The 23,953-nt window shown below is 34.2% G+C and overlaps 1 protein-coding gene across 1 annotated transcript in view; it reads left to right on the forward strand.

Moving 5' to 3' along the window:
• Nucleotides 1-23,953, forward strand: part of CNTN5 (contactin 5) — a 1,344,835-nt gene that overhangs the window by 1,029,513 nt on the left and 291,369 nt on the right. Inside the window, exons 10-13 of the mRNA XM_033204902.1 lie at nt 6,820-7,001; nt 16,417-16,553; nt 17,704-17,833; nt 20,094-20,244. Coding sequence (XP_033060793.1) covers nt 6,820-7,001; nt 16,417-16,553; nt 17,704-17,833; nt 20,094-20,244 — 600 coding nt within the window. The remainder of the gene's footprint in view (nt 1-6,819; nt 7,002-16,416; nt 16,554-17,703; nt 17,834-20,093; nt 20,245-23,953) is intronic.

A 23,953-nucleotide genomic window follows, 5' to 3' on the forward strand; every position in this document is an offset into this window, starting at 1 on the left:
TCTTGTCACGTCAGTTACCCATTTCTGTTTTTATGTACTAAGTTCTACGTTAGTAAGATTGTGCTAGAAGGTATAAAAAATAAACCCTAGAAAGTCTGGAGCTTAGCAAGGTATACATTTATATCTCATTCATGTAACATCTGACAGAATGTTATTAGTTAGCATTGATGAGGTAATTTGTACTTTCCTCTACACAGTCATTTAGAAACTCAGTCCTGCTATTTTCAACTTGTTACTTACATATTTACTCTGGGTATTGATCTCAAACTATCCAACAGAAGAAGAGTAGATATTCATAGATTTTTAAAAACAATTCTACTGTACTTGATTTCCAGAAATCATCATAGCCATAGCCAAAAAAAAAAAAGTAAATGTATGTCCAGGAGATCAAAAAAAAAAAAAAAAAAAAAAAATGGATTTTGGGAACAGATGAGGTTTCCAGGCTTTGCTATGTACCTGATTTGTTTGTAAAATTATAATCGTCTTTTTCTACTGTTTTATGATTTTGTCATTAATTTCACTATTTATTTCTAAAGTTAAAAGCTCATCAATCTCTTAACCATCTTCCTCCTCAAAGTGAAAGAACTTTAGGATACATTAACTTATAACTTCTTTTTTTAAAATTACATACTCTTTTGGGTCAGCATTTTAGTGCTGTCTCTTTTTATACATGCACATTATTTTATTGCTGTTACTATTACTATTATTTGTGTTTTTTCTTACCACTTCTTGCATATTAAACTTTCTTTCTAGAGTCATTATTCTCCTTCTTGAAGTGTATATCCTTTAGTAACAGTTTATTGGTGAAAAACTTGTTCAGTTTTTGTAGATCTGATATCCTTATCTCCTTTTGCACTCCTAAAGAAAAGTTTACAAGATACAAAATTGTTAGTTTATAGATGCTTTTCCTCTCTTTTCCACTATATTGAACATAATTGTTCCAACATCTTTACCTGCTTCCATTGCTGCTGTTGAAAAGCCAGTAGACATGCTAATCATTGTTATTTTGTAAATTATCTGTCTCCCTCTCTGGTTACTTTTAATATATGTCATTGGTGTTCTGTGGTTTTAGTCATGCTTTGTATATATTGTATTTCCTGTGTTTATGGATTCATGTCCTTCATTTTAGGAAAATGGCATGCTGAATACTTTTCAGATATTACATAGTCTTTCCTCTCTCGCTCTCGCTCTCGCTCTCTCATCTCTCTCTCTCTATATATATATCTATCTATCTGTTATCTTGGATTGAACTTATGTTATACCCTCCATCTTTATACAACACGTCTACTAACTGAGGCCTGTATTTATGTGTTTTCTGTCTCCCTTCCTCTCACTGCATCATTCTGTATATGAAACTCTAATCTATCTAGCACTTTTGGAAATAGTCTCTTCAACTATGTCTAATTTTTTGTATAACTCAGCCATTGAGTTTTACGTTTTTATGATTATATTTTGTTTTTAAATTTCTGTTTTATTTTTAATCTGCATATTTACTTTTATTGTCATATCTTCCTTGATCATTTTTAATCCATGATTATTTTTACTCCAAGTTTCAGTGCTGTGAACATTTAATATGAAGTTATGTGTTGTTCTGTATTTTGTGGTTCTGGGATAACTGAATAAGAACAATTGAATAAATTGGAGCAATAAAATCAAAAAGTAAAATTCCATTATTAAAATACACAGATTACCAAATATGTTTTTAAGTCAAAAATTAAATAGAACCATTTGCCATTTAGAGGAAATTAGATTAAAACAAAGTGACATACCATGAAAAAACAAAAAGCTAAAAATAATAGGAGAAATAGGCAAAGAGCATGAGGTTAATGGAGTGTTTTTTTAAAGAGATAATTTAAAGCAAAAATTAGAAATAGGGTCGTTGTACTTCGTAAAAGATAATTAAAACTCTAAAAATAATAACTTTCATGAACATGTATTTTCAGAGAAAATCAAAACACAAAATAAAACTTTTAGACATATAAGAAGATACTGGTAGTAATGATAGTAGGGGGAAATTAACATACCTATCTCAATCTGACTGATCAATCAGGATGAAAATAAAGAGGACATACAGTAGTAGTTTTCTGTGGAGTGGGAGGAGGAATGAGCAAACTCCGGGACCCTCAATTCTGCTTCAAGCAGACTACTTTGCATCTATTGATATAGGTTATTTTATTTTAGTGTACAAGGATTCCATAGGAGGTAAATTGTTCTGAAATTATTAAAAACATGGAAACAATATCTGAATGACAACTAACAAAAGCTATATAGAAACTAATTTTTAAACTTTTATCATAATATACTTTTTTCCAATAACATGGAACTTGTACCAAAAATTAATTCTGTACGTGACTACAAAGATTGACTTAGCAGGTTCAAGAAAGTGGAAACGGTATATCACTCTGTGTATCAACACATATCATATGTAGCTATATGTTTCATATCAGCAGAAAGGATAGTCATATGATTTTATTATTATGAATAATAATTATACTGATCATTCAGCTCAAAAAGCTAAAGTATAGTATAAATGTACTGGTTGCAAAAGAGGAATTAGTAAATTAAAAAATAGAAACTCATGAATTAAAAACAAAAAATTAATAAAAACTTAAAATGTTTATTTTAGAGACCAATAAAATAGACAAACTTCTGACATAGCCAATCATTTTAAACTTGTTATATCTAACATTTATTGGGTGCTTACAGTATGCCATGTATTTCACTAAGTAATTCATAAGAATTTATCTCACTTAATCCTCAAAATAGTATTTTGACAATCATTCTTTTATTTCATAAGCATTTATTAACAATGTACCAAACATGATATGAGGCACTGGGGACATACTGCTAAACAAAATTCCACTGCCCTAAAGATATTTGCATTTTAGAGGAATAAACAAATATCTTCATTTTACAGATGAGAAACAAAATTTAGAGAACTTAGGCAAATTTCACAAGGTCACATAGCATCTTTGTGTCCAAATCGTATTAGAACCCAGGTTTCTCTAAAGGTCCATGCTCCTAACCAATATGTAATGCTATTTCTGTGAGCAAAAATACAGAAAACATATATTTATACGATATAAATTATAAAGAATACACAAGGACCATCATTTTATTACTGTAAACTAGGGTTTTTTGCCTGGTTACTTTGTGCCAGGCTGTTTAAATCTTTCAAGATTCACAACTACTCTCTGACATAAGTCATAATATTTCTAGCATAAGTTACAACTGAGGAACCTAAAGAAATGAAATGTTAAATGACTTGTAGTTGCAGAGCTACCTCTATAGCCAGTCAATCTGGCTGCGGAACCCACACTTAACTACTAGAATATGTAACTACCTGTGATTAAGACTGTTTTAAACTAAACAATTACAATTTGTATAACTTGCTGCTAAAACATTGACATTATGGATAAAATAGTTGATTTTCTAGTGAAATGTATATTGTCAAAGTTGACATAAGCAGAAATTTAAACAGTACAGTCAAGGAAAGCACAGTCAAAAAACTAACTCTACTGATAGTGGCAGACCCAGGTAACTTTGTGAGAATCCTATCAGTGTTTGAAGGGAAATATAATTTCCCTACAATTTAAGTTGATACAGAATACAGAAAATAGGAATATTCTGGCTTGTTTACCAAGCAAATCACTCATCATTATGATACTGCATCTGTCAAACCTATCTGTAAACAAACCATGAACTCACCAATGAATAAGCTCACAAACAACCTTGATGAGCTACAGACAATCTCACCTCTGAATATATGCAAAAATTCTAGCATCTGTTAAAAGAATATCACACTGATGTAAAGGATGTTCCAAAATGCAGAATTCATCCTTTCTGGACATTGAATACATGAACCTATACCAGCAGGCAAAAATTGTCAACTCCTTAATCTAGCAACCTCAATTTTATATTTTATTCCTAAGGAATAAAGCAGAAAGGTATTCAAATATACATAAGGGTGGTTATCATAATGTCATTTATAATGGAAAACATTGCTATCATTCCTTAGGCGAAAATAATAGGAAAATATCTTACTATTAACAGTTATAATCTATGGGAGATTGTTACAAGGGACATAAGTAAGATACACAAAGCGTTTTGTTATTTAAAAGAAAAAATTCTAGCTGGCTACACAAATTAGGACTTTGCTGAAGGGGAGGCATTTAGGACAGGTCCCAGAGGAGGAGTAGCATTTTAACAGATATGATTGGAAACACAGAGGGATATGTTTCTGGGTCAGGAGATCTGGAAAGAAGTAGTGAGAAATCAAACTGAAAAAGTCAACTGGGTCCAAAGCATGAAGTGTATTAAATATATAGTACTAAATAAATCAGTGCAACAGAATTGAGAAGCCTGAAGCAGATTCAAGTACGTAGGAACAAATTATATGACAAGAGTAATATTTTAAATATTGTGGGAAAAGGAGTTATACTTATTTAATGATGCTGAAATAATCAGTTACATTCCCTATCTCAAACCAATAAACAAATATAGTCCAGTTGGATGAAAGATCCAAACATTTTAAAGTAATAGAAAATGCTGCCAAATACTTCAGAAAATACTGACAAACTTAGGTTTATAGATAATTTTCTAAACAGGAAAAAAAAATCAGAAGTCAGGAAGGAAACTATAGACATGTTTTCTTCTCCCCAAAAATGATTATAAAATTGTATTACAGGCACCATAATAAGCTAACAGTATACTGGGGAAGAATAGTTTGATGGTCCTAAAACACAAAGAACTCTAAGAAATTAACACAAATAAGCAAATAGAAAAGCAAGCAAAATAAAATAAATCAACATAAGCAAACAATTCACAGAAATGCAGATGCAAATGGCCAATAAAATCATGAAAAGATGTTCAACCTCCTTAGGGTTCAGGAAAATATTAAGCAGGCCGGGCGCGGTGGCTCAAGCCTGTAATCCCAGCACTTTGGGACGCCGAGACGGGCGGATCACGAAGTCAGGAGATCTAGACCACCCTGGCTAACAGGTGAAACCTCGTCTCTACTAAAAATACAAAAAAACTAGCCGGGCGAGGTGGCGGGCGCCTGTAGTCCCAGCTACTCGGGAGGCTGAGGCAGGAGAATGGCCTAAACCCAGGAGGCGGAGCTTGCAGTGAGCTGAGATCCGGCCACTGCACTCCAGCCTGGGCGGCAGAGCGAGACTCCGTCTCAAAAAAAAAAAGAAAAGAAAAGAAAATATTAAGCAATAAAATATCATTTTTAACTTATAAATACTAACAAAACGTTAAGCAGATTGATCAAATGCAATGCTGGCAAAGATATAAGGAAACAGTATCACATATTAACAATAGGTAGGGAAAGTGCCCGTATATTATTGAAAAACAATTTGGCAGTACTTATTAAAATGGAAAATGTGCATGTCCTTTGATCCATCAGTCCCACTTTTGGGAAAGACTGCTAGAGAAAATAGAATAGTACGTGAAATATGTGCCAGGTTGTTTATAGCAGCTTTGATTTTTAATGATTAAAAAAAGAAAAAGCAGGCCGGGCGTGGTGGCTCATGACTGTAATCCCAGCACTTTGGGAGGCCGAGGTGGCAGATCACTTGAAGTCAAGAGTTCGAAACCAGCCTTGCCAACATGGTGAAACACCGTCTCTACTAAAAATACAAAAATTAGCAGGGCATGGTGGCAGTGCACCTGTAATCCCAGCTACTTGGGAAGCTGAGGCAGGAGAATCGCTTCTGAGAGGCAGAGGTTGCAGTAAACTGAGATTGTGCCACTGCACTCCAGCCTTGGTGACAGAAGAAGACTCTGTTTCAAAAAATATTTTAAAAAATAAGAAAAAAAGAAAAACCTTGACTGGATTCAATGTTTACGTACAAGGGGGCAGTTGATTAAAGCTGGTACATCCACACAATGAAGTAATGTGCAACTATTAAGCAGAATAAGTCAGGCTAATATGTATTGAATATGATCTTTAAATAATAAAACAGCAAATATACAAAATTTATATTTTAAAAATAAGAAAACAGAAATAACTCATTATATGTGTGAACATATGCTTCATGGAGATGAAGTGGGAGATTCTGTGTAAATTGTGTTTGCTATTTGGCCAGAAAAATAAGATTTGCAGGGTTGGAGGCAGGACAAGTTTTTAATTTACTTAATTCATAACCCTTTTGTTTGACTCATTGCAATAAGCACATATTGGTAATTCTGTCAAGTTACTCTTGTCATTTACGAAAACATAACAATTTTTTTTGTTTTTTATTTTTATTTTTTATTTTTTGAGATGGAGTTTCACTTTGTTGCCCAGGCTGGAGTGCAGTAGTGCAATCTCGCCAAACTGCAACCTCTGCTTTCTAGTTTCAAGCGATTCTCCTGCCTCAGCCCCCCCAAGTAGCTAGGATTATAGGCACCCACCACCATGCCTGTCTAATTCTTGTATTTTTAGTAGAGGTGGGGTTTCACTGTGTTGCCCAGGCTGGTCTCAAACTCCTGACTTATGGTGATCTGCCCACCTTGGCCTCTCAAAGTGCTGGGATTACAGGTGTGAGCCACCACACCTGGCTAACAGTGTGTTTACAAATAAATCATAATTGGTTACAATTTGTATTGTCTTTGGATTGCTTTCCTGAAATATGAAAGAAAAAGAAACTCTTTTTATAATCTACTTACCAGACAACTCACATGGAAAGTGAAATATATCAACCAGCACATGGTCCTTAATTGTGATTACATTTTATTGCACTCAGCCTATTAAGTGCTTAAATTACCAGATAACAGAATCTATGTTCCTAATAGTGGAAAGTGTATTAACAGTATTTTTGTTCCCTATCGTAGCCCCGTTCCAACAATCACATGGATGAAGGTTAATGGCTATATTCCTAGTAAGGCACGTCTGCGGAAATCTCAGGCAGTGCTGGAAATACCAAATGTACAGCTGGATGATGCAGGCATTTATGAGTGCAGAGCTGAAAACTCACGTGGAAAAAATTCCTTTCGTGGACAATTACAAGTATACAGTAAGTGTTTTCAGCAAAGCATGATTGCTGTAGTCCCAAAAGTCAAACTGAAAGTGGAAATTAACTTTAAGTAAATATTGTTTATTAGCTACATAAAAACCTAATAATAATTTATAATCATACTTCTTTTGTATGGTAAGGTATCACGTCAAATTACCCTGCACATAGAAATGATTTACATTATAAATGAATGGGGAATTATCGGTGTCTTTGTACAGCATACAGAACTTATGTCCTTAAAAATGAGCTATTTCCCTGGCACCAGCACTATTCTCTGATACGTTAAAAATCTCACTAAACTTATTAACTTATTCTAGAACTTGGTCAGAATCAGAGGCTCCAATCTAGTGTCCGTCAACCAAATCCTGCCCAGGTGCCATTTTTTGTAAATGATGTTGGAACAAAGTCACACCCACTTGTTTACATATCACCTAGGTGAGTTTTTGCCTGGCAATGCAGAATTAAATAGAGACAGAGACCAACCGACTTGCAACGACGGAAATATTTGCTATCGAGCGTTTTTCAGAATAAGTTTGCTGACCTGTGGCCTAAATTAATACATTTGTATAATAAATAGCCCCTACAGCCTATAAGTGTTTATACTGTCCAAAAATGCCAATCACCCAGGTTGTGTCTAAGACTTAGGAATATCTGGTTCAAAAGTTTTTACAATCTCATCTTTACTTCTAAAGTTCTAAGTTGTTTGCACTTTTCATATTTGATTTACAATATATACAATGGGTAAGTTAGGGTATTCTCATTTTCCAGATGAGGACACTAAAAAGAGAAGCAATAGGCTAGAGCATTGATATAAGCAAATACAGATGCTTTGAATATATAGTTATCCAAATTTCATGTTGGCTGCTTCCTCCAGGAAACCATGACTGTCCCTGTATCTCAAGATCAGTTCTAAAAGCTTAATGCCCTTTACAGGAACTCCTAAAGAATATTTTAAAATATTAATATCTGAATTCAACCAGTCTTTCTTCATCTTTAACAATTCCTTTAGGAATTTAGCACTCTAACCAAATTGATTATGCATTGAACATTTTATCCATTCGTTCATTGATACGGTTAATGTTTGTTAAGTGCCTCTTGCTGCTCTACATGCTAGTGATAGAGCCTTGAAGTAACTCGTGATCCATTGCACTAGATGAAAAGCAAACCCCACATTAGAGTGGAGCATTCTATGTGCAGTGATAAAGGTGTGTGAAGAGGACTGTGGGAATGCAGAGTCTACTGCATTCTACTCAGAGGAGTCAGGGAAAGCTTTAGAGAGGATCAGTATCTTAAGGGTTAAACGGGGAGAGCATCTGGAAGAAAAGGACATAGACCTTTAAATGTTTCTAAGATTGAAATATTAGCAGTGGTTTAATTGGTTTTAGGCCATGAATATTGTATTTGGATGAAATTCATAAACTTTGTAACTGTTCGTAATCCCTAAAACAAATCATTAAGACAACTCTCCCTAGCCATAGAAAAAAAAACAAAAGCTTTTTCTACCCCAGTGGAGCAAAGATGAACGTTAAGATACCCGGCCATTTTATTCTGACGGCAACAGTTTGAAGTATTACCATCCCTCTGTACAGATAAAAATCTGATACTGAAAGACAGGTGTTCAACCAGAACTTTACTACTGAAAATCACAAATAATGTAAAGCATGCTGAAGGCTATCAGAGGAAAGTACCAATTCCCTGTGTTCTGAAGAATGGCCCACACCTAAATAGAATTAGAATGTATGTTCTAGGGACTGAGGCTCCTACGTAGCATGACTCTACTTACTCCTCCCTTAACCCCAGCTACTTAATTCATAAGTAATGATGACTGTTTCCAGAAATTAAAAAAAAAAATTGCTTTCACTCCATATTACTGGTGTACGTTCTAGTGAGAAAGTGGTACTTAAACAATCCGGTGTGTCCTTGTCATGCACTGTAGGCCAGCTGGGTAAAGACAAACCTACCCAAAGCATGCATCACTTTGAATAGAAAAAAAAAAAAAAAATCTAGATTGTTCCTTAGAAAGAGAAACTGGGCTGCCTAGCTACTTGGCATATATCTGTGACAGGTAGGAAATATATCTTGAAAGTATGTGAACTCTTTCCTTAGCCCACATTTAGGGTGGCTTTCTACCAGGCTCCATCAGGAGGCCATACACCTTGCTTTGCCCTAGAAAATTCCACTTTACATCTGTTACCCTAGGACAATTATGAAGAGAGTCCTATTTCACTTCTAAAAGTATCTTGGTAACTAGGTGCAGTGGCTATGACCTGAAATTGTAGCACTTTGGGAGGCTGTGGCAGCTGAACCTGTCTCTAAAACAAAAAATACAAAAAAATTATCTGAGCATGGTGGTACACTCCTGTGGTCCCAAATGCTCAGGAGCTGAAGTGGGAGAATCACCTGAACCCAGACAGTCAACGCTGCAGTGAGCCATTATGGTGCCTCTGTAGTCCAGCCTGGGTTAGACCCTGTCTCAAAAAATATTACAAATAAAAAATAAAAGTATCTCGGTTATCATGTATTCATTCAACTTTTGTACTTTTAAAACTGTCATGTTTGACATGAGGGCTTTCCTCCCCATCAAACTCTGTAAAATGTAGATAGGATCTTGGCCATCACTTCCACCTGACTGTCAGTAGATATGGATAGCATGATGAATGGATGTTTCACTGTCTCCTTGGTTAATATTTAGAATATTCTCTCAATAGAATGAATTACTATAGGAAACTCTGTAATTGGGGCTCTATCTGTTAGAAGTACAGGCTACCCTTTTTATCCAAATGGTCAATATTCATGGAGTACTGAAAACATATGGTCTTTCCTGTAGCACATTGTTTTTGAAAGTACAATTGCAGGAATACTTATGCTTAGCTATTAGTTTCAAAAAATGAACCAGGGATCTAAGGCAGCATTTCTAGTCCCTTTTCTTGGTCAAAGCATTATGAAAGTACTATATAGATGGTACACACAAATTTAAGCCACATATTTTACTGTTTTTAATTCAGTATCTACATTGTAAACATAAAACAACAAATGACAAAGTGAAGAAGTCCATGGTAGTTAAATAAATTAAAATTAAGGTACACTTACATGTCTAATATAACAAAAATATATCTTAAAAATAATACTCATAAAAAAGAAATAAAACTTGGTGAAATTAAAATACTAAATTTTGGAAATAATTTGAACCTTAGCATAAACTGCATAAATATTCTACTTGGTATGCCTTTCTTGATAATAGGATTTTCATGGGTTAAGCCATTTCTTTGGTTATTTCTGTCCTCTCTAGTTTCTGATGATTGATCAAAAAGATGTGGTTTTAACTCATCATAGGAAATTTTGTTTTTATAGTTCTAACACAATTTGAACTCTTACTTGGTAAAGCTCTCAATTAAAAAGAAAAGAAAAATGACAAAATGACAAAAGAAATGAACAAAGTAAGGAGGGAAGGGGTAACTGAAGGGGAAAAGATGGAGGCAGGAAGGACAAACATCATTTAAGCAGTTTTATATTATAAGGAGTTCTCAAAATGGGAAATAATTTATGTAAACAGAAATCTCATTATATAAAGATGTGTGATCTGTGAGTTTAAATGTATATCATGTGCTTCACCAACTAGTAATTTGTCACTCTATAAAGACAGTCACTATGATCTCTACACAGTTTATATATATAATTTAAACTGGAATTGGATCAGTATTAAAATATTCCTTTAACCAGAATGCTTAAAAGAAAAGTAAGTTGTACAGTACTAGATATCCGGTAAAGGAATACAGTTTCATGTTCAGTGTAGAGTGGCATTATAGATTTCCTTATCTTCATAAAATCTCTGAACAGTAGCCTCACAAATGTTAATGGCTTCTATCATCTGCAATTTAATTGTAAGCTCTTTCAAAACAATCTCTTTTTTTTTCATCTAGCCCTATGAATTCTGTTCAGCACACAGTGGATAATTTTTATTATGATTCTATACTGTTATAAAGATTAGTGCTTTAGGTATGCACATCATTTTACAGTGTCCACTATGAAAAATAGATGAGAGTCAGCAAAGACTAAGGAAGTAATGAAGGGAACTAAAGATTACCAAGAGCTTATCTTCTAGACACTGCTACGAGGTGCTTTACATACAGTACCCCACAATAACCCTTAGGTATTAGGATTCCCATTTGACAGATGAGAAACTAGGCCTCAAAATATTAAGGATTTATTACCCCAGGATCCATTAATAACAAATAGTAGAACCAAAATCCAACTGAAACTGGCAGTGACACGAGAATTCAGCTTCTGCCTCTACCGCCAAGGATAGCTTGCTACTTCTCAGTGAGACATCGAGAACCTGAACTAAGGCATGAGATGAGAATGGCATCGAGAGCAGATAATTTCTACTTACTATATACTTACTTAACATGTTATTACTGTTAGAGAAAACTGTATGATATATTAAAATCCTTGCCATTCGTTTTTACTCTTTTTTCTTTTCTTCAAAATACTGTTTATGTGTATTAGTTCTGATCTTTAAAGATGTTTTAGCTATTAAAATATATCAAATATGTGCTCTAGGAAATGATATAAAATTGTAGATTCCTGGTTAATAATTTCATACGTAAAGACAGTTTTCAATCCTGTTGTAAGGAGAAAAAAATTCTTGCCTTGAATTCTGCTGTTATTGTGAGAGTGATGCCATATGTATAATTCACAGTTGCTAGAAAATGAAGTTGAACATTACACATGGGCAATGGACTGGGGGGAAAGTAACCAATATATATTATCTTCTGTCATCAAAGTAGCTCATTTAAATAGGAATTACTATCTACAGATTACAACTGAGACTCATTACAGTTAAATAACTCATTCTCAGCCACATAATAGAGCAAGGGCATGGTAGCACTAGAATTTGAACCCATATTCACCCCCAACTGTATAATCTCTCCGATATAACACATTACGTCTCATTGGCCCACAGCTGAGAGTCATAATATTGAAAGTGATCTATGCAGATAAAATATGTTGACTCCTCAACACGTAACAGTACAGAAGCAACAAAGGAGGCCAATAACAGTTAGCATTCATCAGTAGAGAGTTACAGAATTTCTAATGACAAGAAATAATGAGCAAGAGTTTTCTTTATGCACATCTGCTTAGCGTTTTATAAAATGTAACCCGAGACTGATCTGAAGCTCAAATGTATTACGTAAGTATGGTGCATCTGGTGAGACTTTAACAGCTCCTGGGTTTAAAGTGCCATATGCCTCGTCAGTTTTCCACATCCTAAAATAGGTGGCTTGACAAAAGCCAGATTTTAAAAAGTTATTAGGTATGTTTTAAATGTGACCCAACCTGTGATTTTTCTTTCCCAGATAGATGAAAGACTCCATAATGCAGACCACGTCTTGGTGTCTGCTCACCCCATGTTATTATTCAGAAGCCAAAGCCAGTGCCCTTTAGTAACTTTCAATCTCAACCAAAAAAAAAAAAAAAAAAAAGTTTAAATGTAACCTTTTATATTTCTGATTTTATGTTACCAGTAATTTTGTTGTTTTTGTAAGAATCTTGCAAGTACTGTACTGTCTTTTTCAGATTACAGCCTAAGACAAATTATTTCAGGCCTTAATCCAGTCTTTAATGTTTTATTTTTAAAATTTTACCACTGCCCTTTCACATAATGTTTTTGCCTTGGTCCATATAGTATAGACCTAGTGACTTATAAAATACCTTACAATGTAAGAAAGAAATCTATTGTAGAAGTCAAGCTGATCTAGTATTGAACATAACCTACATTTTCCAGGTATTTTATGGAGGATAGCAATTCAAAAATTCCCATAGCCTTCATGTTAATTAATGTTTATTCAATGATGACTTAAATTTATTTTTCTAATATAGATCTTAACTCACTGTAACATAATCTACAACCCAAATTCCGCTTGTATGTGTGTCTGTGTACATGTTTGTGTGTGTATGTTTATGTGTTTGTGTGCTTGTGTGTGTATTTGTTCGGAGTTGCTTGAAAGCTTTTATATCAAGTCAATTAACAAGCAGACTATATATACTAACTGCATATGGCATCTTAAGCAGCCAGGTGACATCACCAAGTTATACCATTTCAGGAATTTTTTTTTTTTTTTTTTTTGCTATTATGCATCATAGATAGAGATACAGTTACAGATGTATAGATCTCATACATAACAACATAGCTTGGTACAAAAGATTCACACACGAAGTACAGTGTTCAAAGCAATAAAATATGAAACGACATCTCTTATCTGCCAATAATTGACATACTGATAGCATTTTTTCAGTTCTGAGGGCAGTGTAACAGGCCACTTTTACTTGTAGAATTCTTGGTAGAACTAATTTGAATAACATTTTAATGGCTTTTCACTCACTAGAATTTGAGCTGATAGCAAACAGATATGATGGCACATTTATGTTCATATCTTCAGAGTAAGCATTTTACCTATAATGGTATCCAAAACAAAATCTAAAGAAAAGAAAGAAAAAATTAATTCATATTTATATTAATGTCATTAATCATATATTTGACTCCTATGAAAAAATTGTTTTGGAATCAGACTCTAAATTAGGCCACTTTTCAGAGTATTCCAAAATATGTTTGAAGAAACATTTTTTCTTCCAATTTCTAATGGATTGTTTTCTCAGATGTCAAATCTGTTTTTATTTGAATATTTTAACAGCTCTTTCTTTCCTAGCTCTTCATTTCTATAACTTTTAAAAGTCTTTTTTGAATTTATTTTAAAGGCTCACAGTCATGGCACATTTAGAGATAGATCAGTAAGTCAAGCAAGTACAATCAGTTATTATATGCAGGACACTGTTTTGTCTAAAACTATGTTTAGAATCATCTCTGCTCTTAATGATCTCACTCTCTAGCTGAGTGTCAAACTCTACCCAACTAAAATATTTAATAATAATTTAAGTCAGCAACAGAAGAGAGGTAACAAGCTACTACAGGAATATTTTCCAAACGAATAAGAACTACAGGTGTCCAGAGGAGGTGCACATGACTCTTCTTTGAGGCTGTGACTAATACATCTTACTTAATTTAGAATAAATACTGAATCATGAGTAGAATTAAAAGAGACAGAGAATAGAAGTATACCATTCTATGTAGAGTGAACAGTTTAAATAAAATACAATGTGTGCTTGGGAGATAACACACCAATTTATTTGGCTTACACGAGTCATGCATAGTATAAAGTATTCTGACACATCAGCAAAGTTTACAGAAAACCCAGACGTAAAAGTAGAGTTTAATATTGCTTGTGTATCTCACCACTCCTGTCAGCATTTTAGCATATATGACACGTAACTACAAAGAGATGATTTCAGAAGACAGGTACAAAAATCATGATCAATATCTGAAACTCACTATGGTAAGATTTTTGAATGATAGCTTGCAAGCTTAGAAGCTAAATCACAGAATGTATTCCAAGGTCTACAAATCCTGACTATGCTATGCCAAAGTAGGGCTTCTAAAGTCCAGACTATATTGGCTAGAAGACCAATAAGCTAATAAAAGCAAAATTCCCACTTAGAAACAAATAACTAACTTTGTGACCTTGGGTAAATTTCTTTAATCTCTTTGAGTCAAAAGTTATCTGATTCATAAAATAGGACATGTTTGTTTTAAGGACGAATGTTACGGGGATTGAGAATTTAGCTCAGTGTCTAGGACATGGTAATGGCTAGGACTAGCATTTAATAAATGTGAGTTCTTTCTTGCTCTTTCTCCTCCCTTCTAAACTTTCTTTGGTTTGGGACATCTGCTACTCCTTTATACCCACTATTCTGACTTGTATGTGTAGTTTTCTTTTCTTTTTATTTTTCTTTTTTTGAGACAGGTTGTCACTCTGTCACCCAAACTGGAATGCAGTAGCATGATCATGGCTCAGTGCAGCTTCAACCTCCCATGATCAAACAGTCCTCCTGCCTCAACCTTCCAAGGAGCTGGACCCATAGGCGTGCACCACCACACCTGGATAATGTTTTGTATTGTTAGTAGAGACAAGGTCTCCCCATGTTGCCTAGGCTGGTCTCGAATTCCCAGGCTAAAGTGATCCCTCTGCCTTGGCCTCTCAAATTCCTGATATTACAGGCATGAGCCACTGTCCTGGGTCCAATGTGCAGTTGTTTAACACATCTTTTTTCATATGTTCTCCTTTTCCTTGGCAATGACGTTAGACCACCTCTACCACAGCGAAAACTCTTTAAGTGTAGAACCTCTCTGTTTCTATATTCTTAATAGCCTCTAAGATTGAACAAGGACTATGTAGCATATCTGAATGAACATATAAATGAATGAATGATGAAAGCCCTCAATAGCACATATAAATATTTTACAGTTTTTGCCAAAAATTGTGTTAGAAATAATAAATTCAGTGCAGTATTTTTATATGTATTTCTTTGTTTTAAACAGAATATTTGTAGAGAGTCAGCTTTATTCAACAATTTTCCTTAAAAATTGGCCAATAGTGGAAACGAACTTTAACTTGTATTTTAAGATTTCATATAATTACAACAGTATCTCATTCTTTTTTTTTTTTTTTTTTCTTTGAGACGGAGTCTCGCTCTGCCTCCCAGGCTGGAGTGCGGTGGCCGGATCTCAGCTCACTGCAAGCTCTGCCTCCCGGGTTTACGCCATTCTCCTGCCTCAACCTCCCGAATACCTGGGACTACAGGCGCCCGCCACGTCGCCCGGCTAGTTTTTTGTATTTTTTAGTAGAGACGGGGTTTCACCGTGTTAGCCAGGATGGTCTCGATCTGCTGACCTCGTGATCCGCCCGTCTCGGCGTCCCAAAGTGCTGGGATTACAGGCTTGAGCCACCACGCCCGGCCCCAGTATCTCATTCTTAATAAAATAAAGTTTCCTCTAACATTTTTGCAAACATAAAAAAATTATATTGCAAGAATGTAAATTAAGAAAAATTTTACACTAAAATCTGGATTCACAAATCGTTTTTCCAAAGTCATTCAGGTGTTATATATATAGAGAGAGAGACAGAAACAAGTTGACTAGTTACACTGTATATTTCTACCTGTGCTAATGCTGTAGAAAGAGCAATGACTCTAGTACCTGACTTCCTGTTAAACTGGTTCCGGTGCCTTGGGGATAACAAAACCACTTGAGGTCCAAAAAAAAAAAAAAAAAAAAAAAAACAGAAGAAGACTTTGCGTAGTTACAATAGCATTTTATTTTATCAAAATATCCTCACTGCTATTTTTTGGGGGTACAGGAAATAGAATTTTGTGTGTAGCACAATGCCATTCTTCTTCAAAACACCTATGGTTGAATGATTTGCTTTTAAAAAAATACAGTGAATTTTTCCATGTAAATTTTTAATGTGGTAAGGTGTTTGAGAAATGATATCATCCTTGTTTACTGCTTACATACTTACAGCCTACCCACACTGGGTAGAAAAACTGAATGATACTCAGTTAGACAGTGGGAGCCCTCTCCGATGGGAATGTAAGGCTACTGGAAAACCCAGACCCACGTATCGTTGGCTGAAGAATGGAGTACCCCTCTCATCTCAGGTACTGTTGGGAGTTTTTAACCTGTTCTGTTGTAATTTTAGCAGGATTTCACATAGGACAAACTAGGCTTCCTTAGTCTTATTGAAAGCCTTTTCCTATTTCTGTTTCATAATATAGGACGTGTTTGTGTTAAGGATGAATGTTATCGGGATTAACTGAGAGTTTAGCTCAATGTCTGGGATATAGCAGTCATCTATTTTAATATATTTTGAGTGAGAAACATAACAAATATATAAGCATTTTTTTATTTTAATTTCCTCATTACATTTTTTGGTAATACAGTGTTTCTTTAAAATGTTTTCAATCCTATAAATTTTTATGAAACTATCAATGATTATCATAGACTTATTTCCATTTGTAGCTGACCTTTAGATATCACCTAAAATGACTTGGTATCTTTGTTGATAGACAAAGCACTGCCAACTAAGATTTTTTTTTAATGATTTGCTTGGCATTAAGTAGACAAGACGTCTGGTTGTTTAACATTTTAAAGTTAAAATTTGTTTTTGAAATATGCTCTTGACTTAAGGTTACCTTAATTTGCACATGCTCAATTTTTTGTCTTTTATACTAACTTTCTTCTGATACTGAAGTATATTGTCTGACCCATAATTTTATCTAGAATCTAGTCACAAGGCAGTTTTCAATTTGTGTTAGTTTTTTGGGAAGTGAGTGAAAATGACAAACTTCTCATTGGATCAATATAGTAAAGGGATGGTTCTTATGACCTGGGCTATTTTTAACCTTGATCTCATGTGTCTACAACCTCAATCCTTTCTACTATATAAATCCTTCTTTCCCTTTGTAAACGGAATGCAAATAAAAGCATCACCTGCTGATTATATTTCACAAGTTCCACTAGTATACCAAAAAAAGGCACCTCACTTTAAAAACAAAACTGAAGGTAAAACTTGCCAGAATAACTCCAGAAAAATATCATTATAATTTCTTTTCAACCAATAAATAACCATGATTTACAAGATGCATGTTATAATAAAATAGTGAACAGTACATTTGCATTGCTGCATGGCCAAATAATGTTTAACTGCATTAATTGCAAACTTGTGTTTTTTTAGTCTAGCAGAGAATACCCATAAAATCCATGTTATTTGTTTACTTTCTAGATCTAATTTTTTAAATTCCATTACAGAGTAGGGTTGAGATGGTTAATGGAGTATTGATGATCCACAATGTGAATCAATCAGATGCTGGAATGTATCAGTGTTTGGCTGAAAATAAGTATGGAGCCATTTACGCTAGTGCTGAGCTGAAGATTCTAGGTAAGCAATTTCAAAGTAAATAAATAGAAAAAAATAAACCTTGCTTCTTTTCATGCTCTAATTTTTACTATACTGAAGTTTTATGATGTGGTTGTAAAAATCTATTTTATGGCTTGAAAAGAAATACTATGTCTTGCTGATTTTCTTTTTTAACTTTAGTAGACAGGTTTATGTTGTGTATAGTTTGTCACATAACTTTTTGTTCGTGTAGTTTTTTTAACTTTAGTTTTAATCTTAAAAGGTTTACACAATACACCTTTGCTATGGCACTTAAAAAAATCACATGAAGAAATATGTGTTAACTTCCAAGGAAGAATGCCTTGAGGATAGGAGATCAGAATGTAGAATTCCAACAGCCTGTCCATACTCCCATAGCAATGCTTAATAATTTCCCAGGCAGTTCCTATCAGTAGCTGTGTGGCTCCTGCAAGACAAGACCACAGGCTAAATCACTCTCCCCTCATGGGGCATCAACTCATGCCATCCTTACATAACAGGGAAAGGCTTCCTGATGCCAGGCACTACAATCTCATAGGGTTAACCCAGGCACTCCATTTCTTCACTATTTATATACTATAGGAAATAATCAATCCAGGGAAATAGACTACCCAGAATAAATATATATGAGCCATTGGAATGAATTTTACTTTTCCCACTTTGATTGTTTCCTAAACTGGTTCTGGGATGTTTGTAATGTTAAGAAAGATCCTAACTCATTGTGTTTCCAAAGCGGACAGAAGCCCAACTCTGCTTTCTATTCCCCACTTAAATTATCAAAGCATAGCTTAAGAGAAACACCCAAGATCTCAGGAATCTTGGAGCCTTCCATTTTTATATCAGCTAAATATAATACATCCTAAAGTAATTTGTTGAATTATGAATGTTTGCCATTGACATTTCTCCACATTACAACAAATCCATCCAAAATAGATAGAGGATTCTTCCTTTCAATCTCCTTCATTCTAACCAATTAAATGTTAATGTACTTTCTTGTCAACTCACACTATAATAGCACTGAATTAAAAGGCTGATTCACCCTTCACCTAGTTAGTAGCTCTGAAACATTTATCCAACCTTTATCATTCACAAGAAATATTTCGAAATTACTTTCTGTGAATTCTATTCCCAGTAGGCAAAAAAAAAAAAAAAAAAAAAAAAAAAAGTACCTGCAACTATCTCCCTATAAATTCTTTAGCTTTTCAATAATTTTTCTTTGAGACAAAGTCTCACTGTCTCTCAGGCTGGAGTGCAGTGATGCCATCTCAGCTCACTGCAACCTCTGCCTCCAGGGTTTAAGTGATTCTCTTGCCTCAGCGTCCCAGGTTGCTGGGACTACAGGCGCCCACAGCCACACCTGGCTGATTTTTGTATTTTTAGTACAGATGGGATTTCACCGTGTTGGCCAGGCTGGTCTCGAACTCCTAACCTCAAGGGATCTACCCACCTCGACCTCCCAAAGTGCTAGGATTATAGACGTGAGCCACCATGCCAGGCCAAATTTTTTAGTTTTAAAACATCTCTTAACCTATCTCAATTGTATACATATCTTTTTAAATGTTGTGACATGCATTATGTTTCTATATATTTTATATATATAATATGAAATACGTATAATATCAGATTGGTAAAAATTAATGTCACAGATACTCTAGACTTGTAGACATCTTTCAGGTTCTCTTTTAGATTCAAAAGTGTTTTAATAAAAATTATAGTCTACACAATATTATTATTAATAAATGATCAAACCTAAGTGAAAAATTATAAGTCAGATTGCTAATTGAAATTCAAATAGTTCAGTTTTAAAAAATTAATTTAATGTTGTATAATGTTAAAGTAAGATACAGAATAAATTAAGATTCGTAGATGGAAAATGGAAGACACAGGATTGTATTTTTCACAGGTAACCTCCATCTTACCAAAGGAAGCCTAAATAGATTCTCTTGGTTAGCTTATTGCTCTTTTGCCAAAGTCATTCATTAGTCTTCATAATTGAATTTGGTAATCATATTAAAGCATGTCATTTTTTGAAATAGCCTTTATCTGTAGATCCTACGTTGTGTGACATCATCACCTGCTAATGTAGTAAGATACATATTAACTAATAATAAGTAAAATTTTGAGCTAGTGCCTTTTTCATGTGTAGATATACTATGATTTTATGGGAAATGCCTCCCAGAAGAAGTTACAAAATCTTCATAAATCATCCATTAGAGATTATTGTCATTGCTTCTGGTAGGACTAACATTTGCTTTTTTAACAGCTTCAGCTCCCACTTTTGCACTGAATAAACTGAAGGAAACAATAATTGTTCCCAAAGACCGAGAAGTTGTCATAGAGTGCAAACCCCAAGGCTCTCCAAAACCAACCATCTCTTGGAAGAAAGGAGACAGAGCAGTTAGAGAAAACAAAAGGTTAGAATCTATTTTATAATTCAACATTAGACTTTTTTGAGGTTACAGGTGATACACACAAACTATGCAAGAAAGAGTCTTGCAGTATCATGAGATGTATTTTATGAGCTGATTGAAACATGGCTTTGCCTATATAGCGTTTTTAAAAGAACCCAAAGTTTGACTTCAAAACGGTCAGTCGTCTTTGCCTCCATGAGGTTTTAGCACAAGTTGGAAATTTCACTAGGTTTTGAAGAAAGTGTACTTTGATTAAACTAATTATTTTTGTTTGTTTGTTTTTCATCTTCTGCATTTAGGAGGTCTACAAATAATCTGTGATGAATTTTAAGTGTTGTGTTTTAATTTGATTTTAATAATACAAATGATAAAAACATATGTGAACCTTGTGGATAATCATGACAGAATACTTTCATGTGATATTTATGCCAATGCTTGTCTTTTTATCCAGGTCATATTTAGGCAAAATAGTATAGGATTATTTTTAGTGCCATAGGCAAATGAGAAATGAGCAGAGGAATATTTAATATGTAAACATTTGTCTGTGGCAACTAAAGCCAAAGGATATCACAGGACTACAAATGGAGAAAAATTCATGAGGGAATTAGATCATCACATGGCAATCTGTTTGCGCCGAATTCAAATGTTTCATGTCCTGCCATTATTGACATATTGGTATGACGAATGGTGATTCAGCTTTGACAAAATATTATCCTTTATTATGTCAAAATAATATTTTACCCTATTAGATTTTAATTGATCTAGAAGTATAAGGAGTTTATTACTTGTTTTATGTTTGTCTCAATCTACATAAAATGCAATTAAAATAATTTAAGTCTGCATTAGCGGTTCACTTGAATAATTTCCTAAGTAACATTGAAACATTTTGAAAAATTAAAAATAAAGTATTTTTGTTTTCCATCAAATCTGAGAAACATTGATTTAAGCAGTCTATTGCAGATGAAATAATTTTTGGAATACTGGCTTCAATTTAGACCGAAAGATCTATGCTTCTTGGAAAGGGTGATCATCTGGGATTGGGATGGGTCATTGTTGGCACTCTTATACACCAAAGACCTGTCATAAGGGTCAAGGCTGACACTCGTAACAAAAGACAGGCTAACAAGAGAAAAACATAACACATTTATTTACTCAAAGTTTTGTGTGACACAGGGGCCTTCAGAAATGACCCAAAGACTTAGAGAGAACTCCTTTTATGCTTAGGTTCAATGAAGAATAGAGAGCCATGTAGAAATATGATTGGACAAAAAGGATGTGATCTAATGGTTATAGACTGAGTGGGGAAACCCAGCAAGTCCTATCTGTTCAGATTCTTCTTGGACTTTTTGTGTGGTATTGCTTTCCTCCAGGTGTAGGACAAGTCACCTGTCATATGAGATAATTCAAGGGAGAAGGGAGAAGATTAATCTTTCTAGGTTTTAAATAGCTTGCTTTGGGGAAGGGAAGGTACAGTTTCTATGATCTGCCTTGGGGGAGAGAATTCTGGTTTCTATCATTCTCCACAGCAGAGGAAGATGAGTGGGAAACAGATAGATGGGAGAAATTCAAAAGATCCTGCTTCCCAGGTCCTTTCAGTCTTCTTCAGGTCAAAGTACTCTGTGCCATATTCTGGGGTATCATGTTCTGAGCCCCAACATCGTGCAACTTGTTTTAAAAGGAATTTCTCATTCTCAGGTTGGGGGTGGGTAGCAAATGACAAATTGTGAGATCGTTGTTGCCTATGATTGAACTGATCAGAAAATGATTGAGTGTTAGTAGATTGCCGCTCACAGTAATGTGATTTTTTAAAAATTGCACAAACCTAATTAAAGTAGAAGAAAATTGTTGCATAGTAGGAACAAATAATGTACACTGCTAGATTATTTTTTCTGAATGTATTAAAAAGTTTACAACGTCATGAAAATATATATGCCTTCTCTGTGCAAAACATTCTATCTGAAATGCATGACTTTGTTTTATGTTTCTGGGTGGCATGTGAGGTTTGTCCTATTTATTTCAGTTCACAATAAGAATGTTCTTCATCAACTGTTCACAAATGTCACATGGTGAGTTTAAAAAATTAGGGTGGAACCTCTTTTTCCAAAGCAAAAGTATTGAGAGAAGTAACAGGATTATGAGTATTCTATTACAACAACATCAGCATATTAAATGTTTTATTTTTCAGATGTTGAAAAATACAGTTCATGAATTTTTCAGCTTTCTTGTTTCTCTTTCTTTCTTTACTGCTAAACCTTGGGGTTAGTGAGAAACATACATTGACCTGAAACTCAGATCACTAATTTTTTTCTGTATGTCACTACTTCTGGTCAAAGTGTTGTTTAGGAAGAAGGCTGAAATGTAAAAAAATTTTTATTTATTCAAGTAAAAGCAAGACTGGTCTACATTTCCTTAGCATCCTGCCTACCTTGATCTATATGTTTTAGGTCAATAAATCAGCTTTATTTAATGACAAATCCCAGATATATACTGCATTTTTATTCTTAAAATTGGCAGGCACACTTAACACCATTTTTATTACTGAACGACTTGTTACCATATAGGGCAGTCCTAGGTTTTAAAAAGAAAAATCTAGTTCACTACAAAAAATAATAATACTTAATATTAATTAAGAGGCTAAGATTTCAACAGAAATAAAACGAATTCCATAATACAAGAAGACAGTTGAAAAATCATACATTCTAAAATTATGAATAGAAACTTAACAATTTCAAAGGTCTATATCTGACATTCTTTAAAAGAAGTATCAGTTACGATGACAACTTATTTTATTCTGGAAAATTTAGATTGCTTCCCTGTTATAATGCACACCAACCATTTGATTATAGCCCTAAATGTAAATTTAAATGGAAACAGACGTGTTAGAAAATTGTTAAGACCTCAAAAAGTTTGTGCCATTTTTTAATTTATAATTTACATTGGGTTTGCAGATTCAAATCATGGTTTATTTTGGAATATAAATATAAGTATCATTCATATGATCTACATCAAACATGTGCCCCACTCATCCAACCTACAACAATTGAGACAAAAATGTTGATTGAATTAGCATTGTCCTTCATTATAAATTTTGTTATTTTGGGTTCATTCCAAAGAACTATTGAAACAGCAAATGGCAGTTTCTCTATAAGAAATAAAAAATAATATTATATTGGGGAAAAGGAATTAACATAATAGTATATTATAAAGGAGACATACAGGCCAGGTACACTCTCATGCCTGTAATCCCAGCACTTTGGGAGGCCAAGATGGGAGGATCACTTGGGCCCTGGAGTTTCAGACCAAACCTGTGCAACACAGCAAGACTCCTGTCTCTGCAAAAAACAAAGTAAATTAATAGGCATGGTGGTGAATGCCTGTAGTTCCAGCTACTCAAGAGGCTGAGGTGGGAGGATGGGTTGAGCCTGGGTGGTTTAGCTGAGCCATGATCATGCCACTGAGTTCCAGCCTGGATGACAGAGAAAAACCCTGTCTCAAAAATAATAGTAAAATAAGATCAAAAAGAAATAGTTTTTTTAAAAAAACAAGATATATCAACTGCTTTCATAGCATAAAATTATGTCCAGAGCAATGGCATAAAAATGTAATATATAGTTTTAATTGCAGGAAAACATAATCTAATCATCTGAAAATATGTCAGAAAATCTCGAAGGTAAATTTAATGTAGCGTTACTAAAATTTAACTCTAAATTGT

The sequence above is a fragment of the Trachypithecus francoisi genome, unplaced genomic scaffold (assembly GCF_009764315.1).
Source record: "Trachypithecus francoisi isolate TF-2019V2 unplaced genomic scaffold, Tfra_2.0 Lachesis_group8, whole genome shotgun sequence".
Taxonomy (NCBI): domain Eukaryota; kingdom Metazoa; phylum Chordata; class Mammalia; order Primates; family Cercopithecidae; genus Trachypithecus; species Trachypithecus francoisi.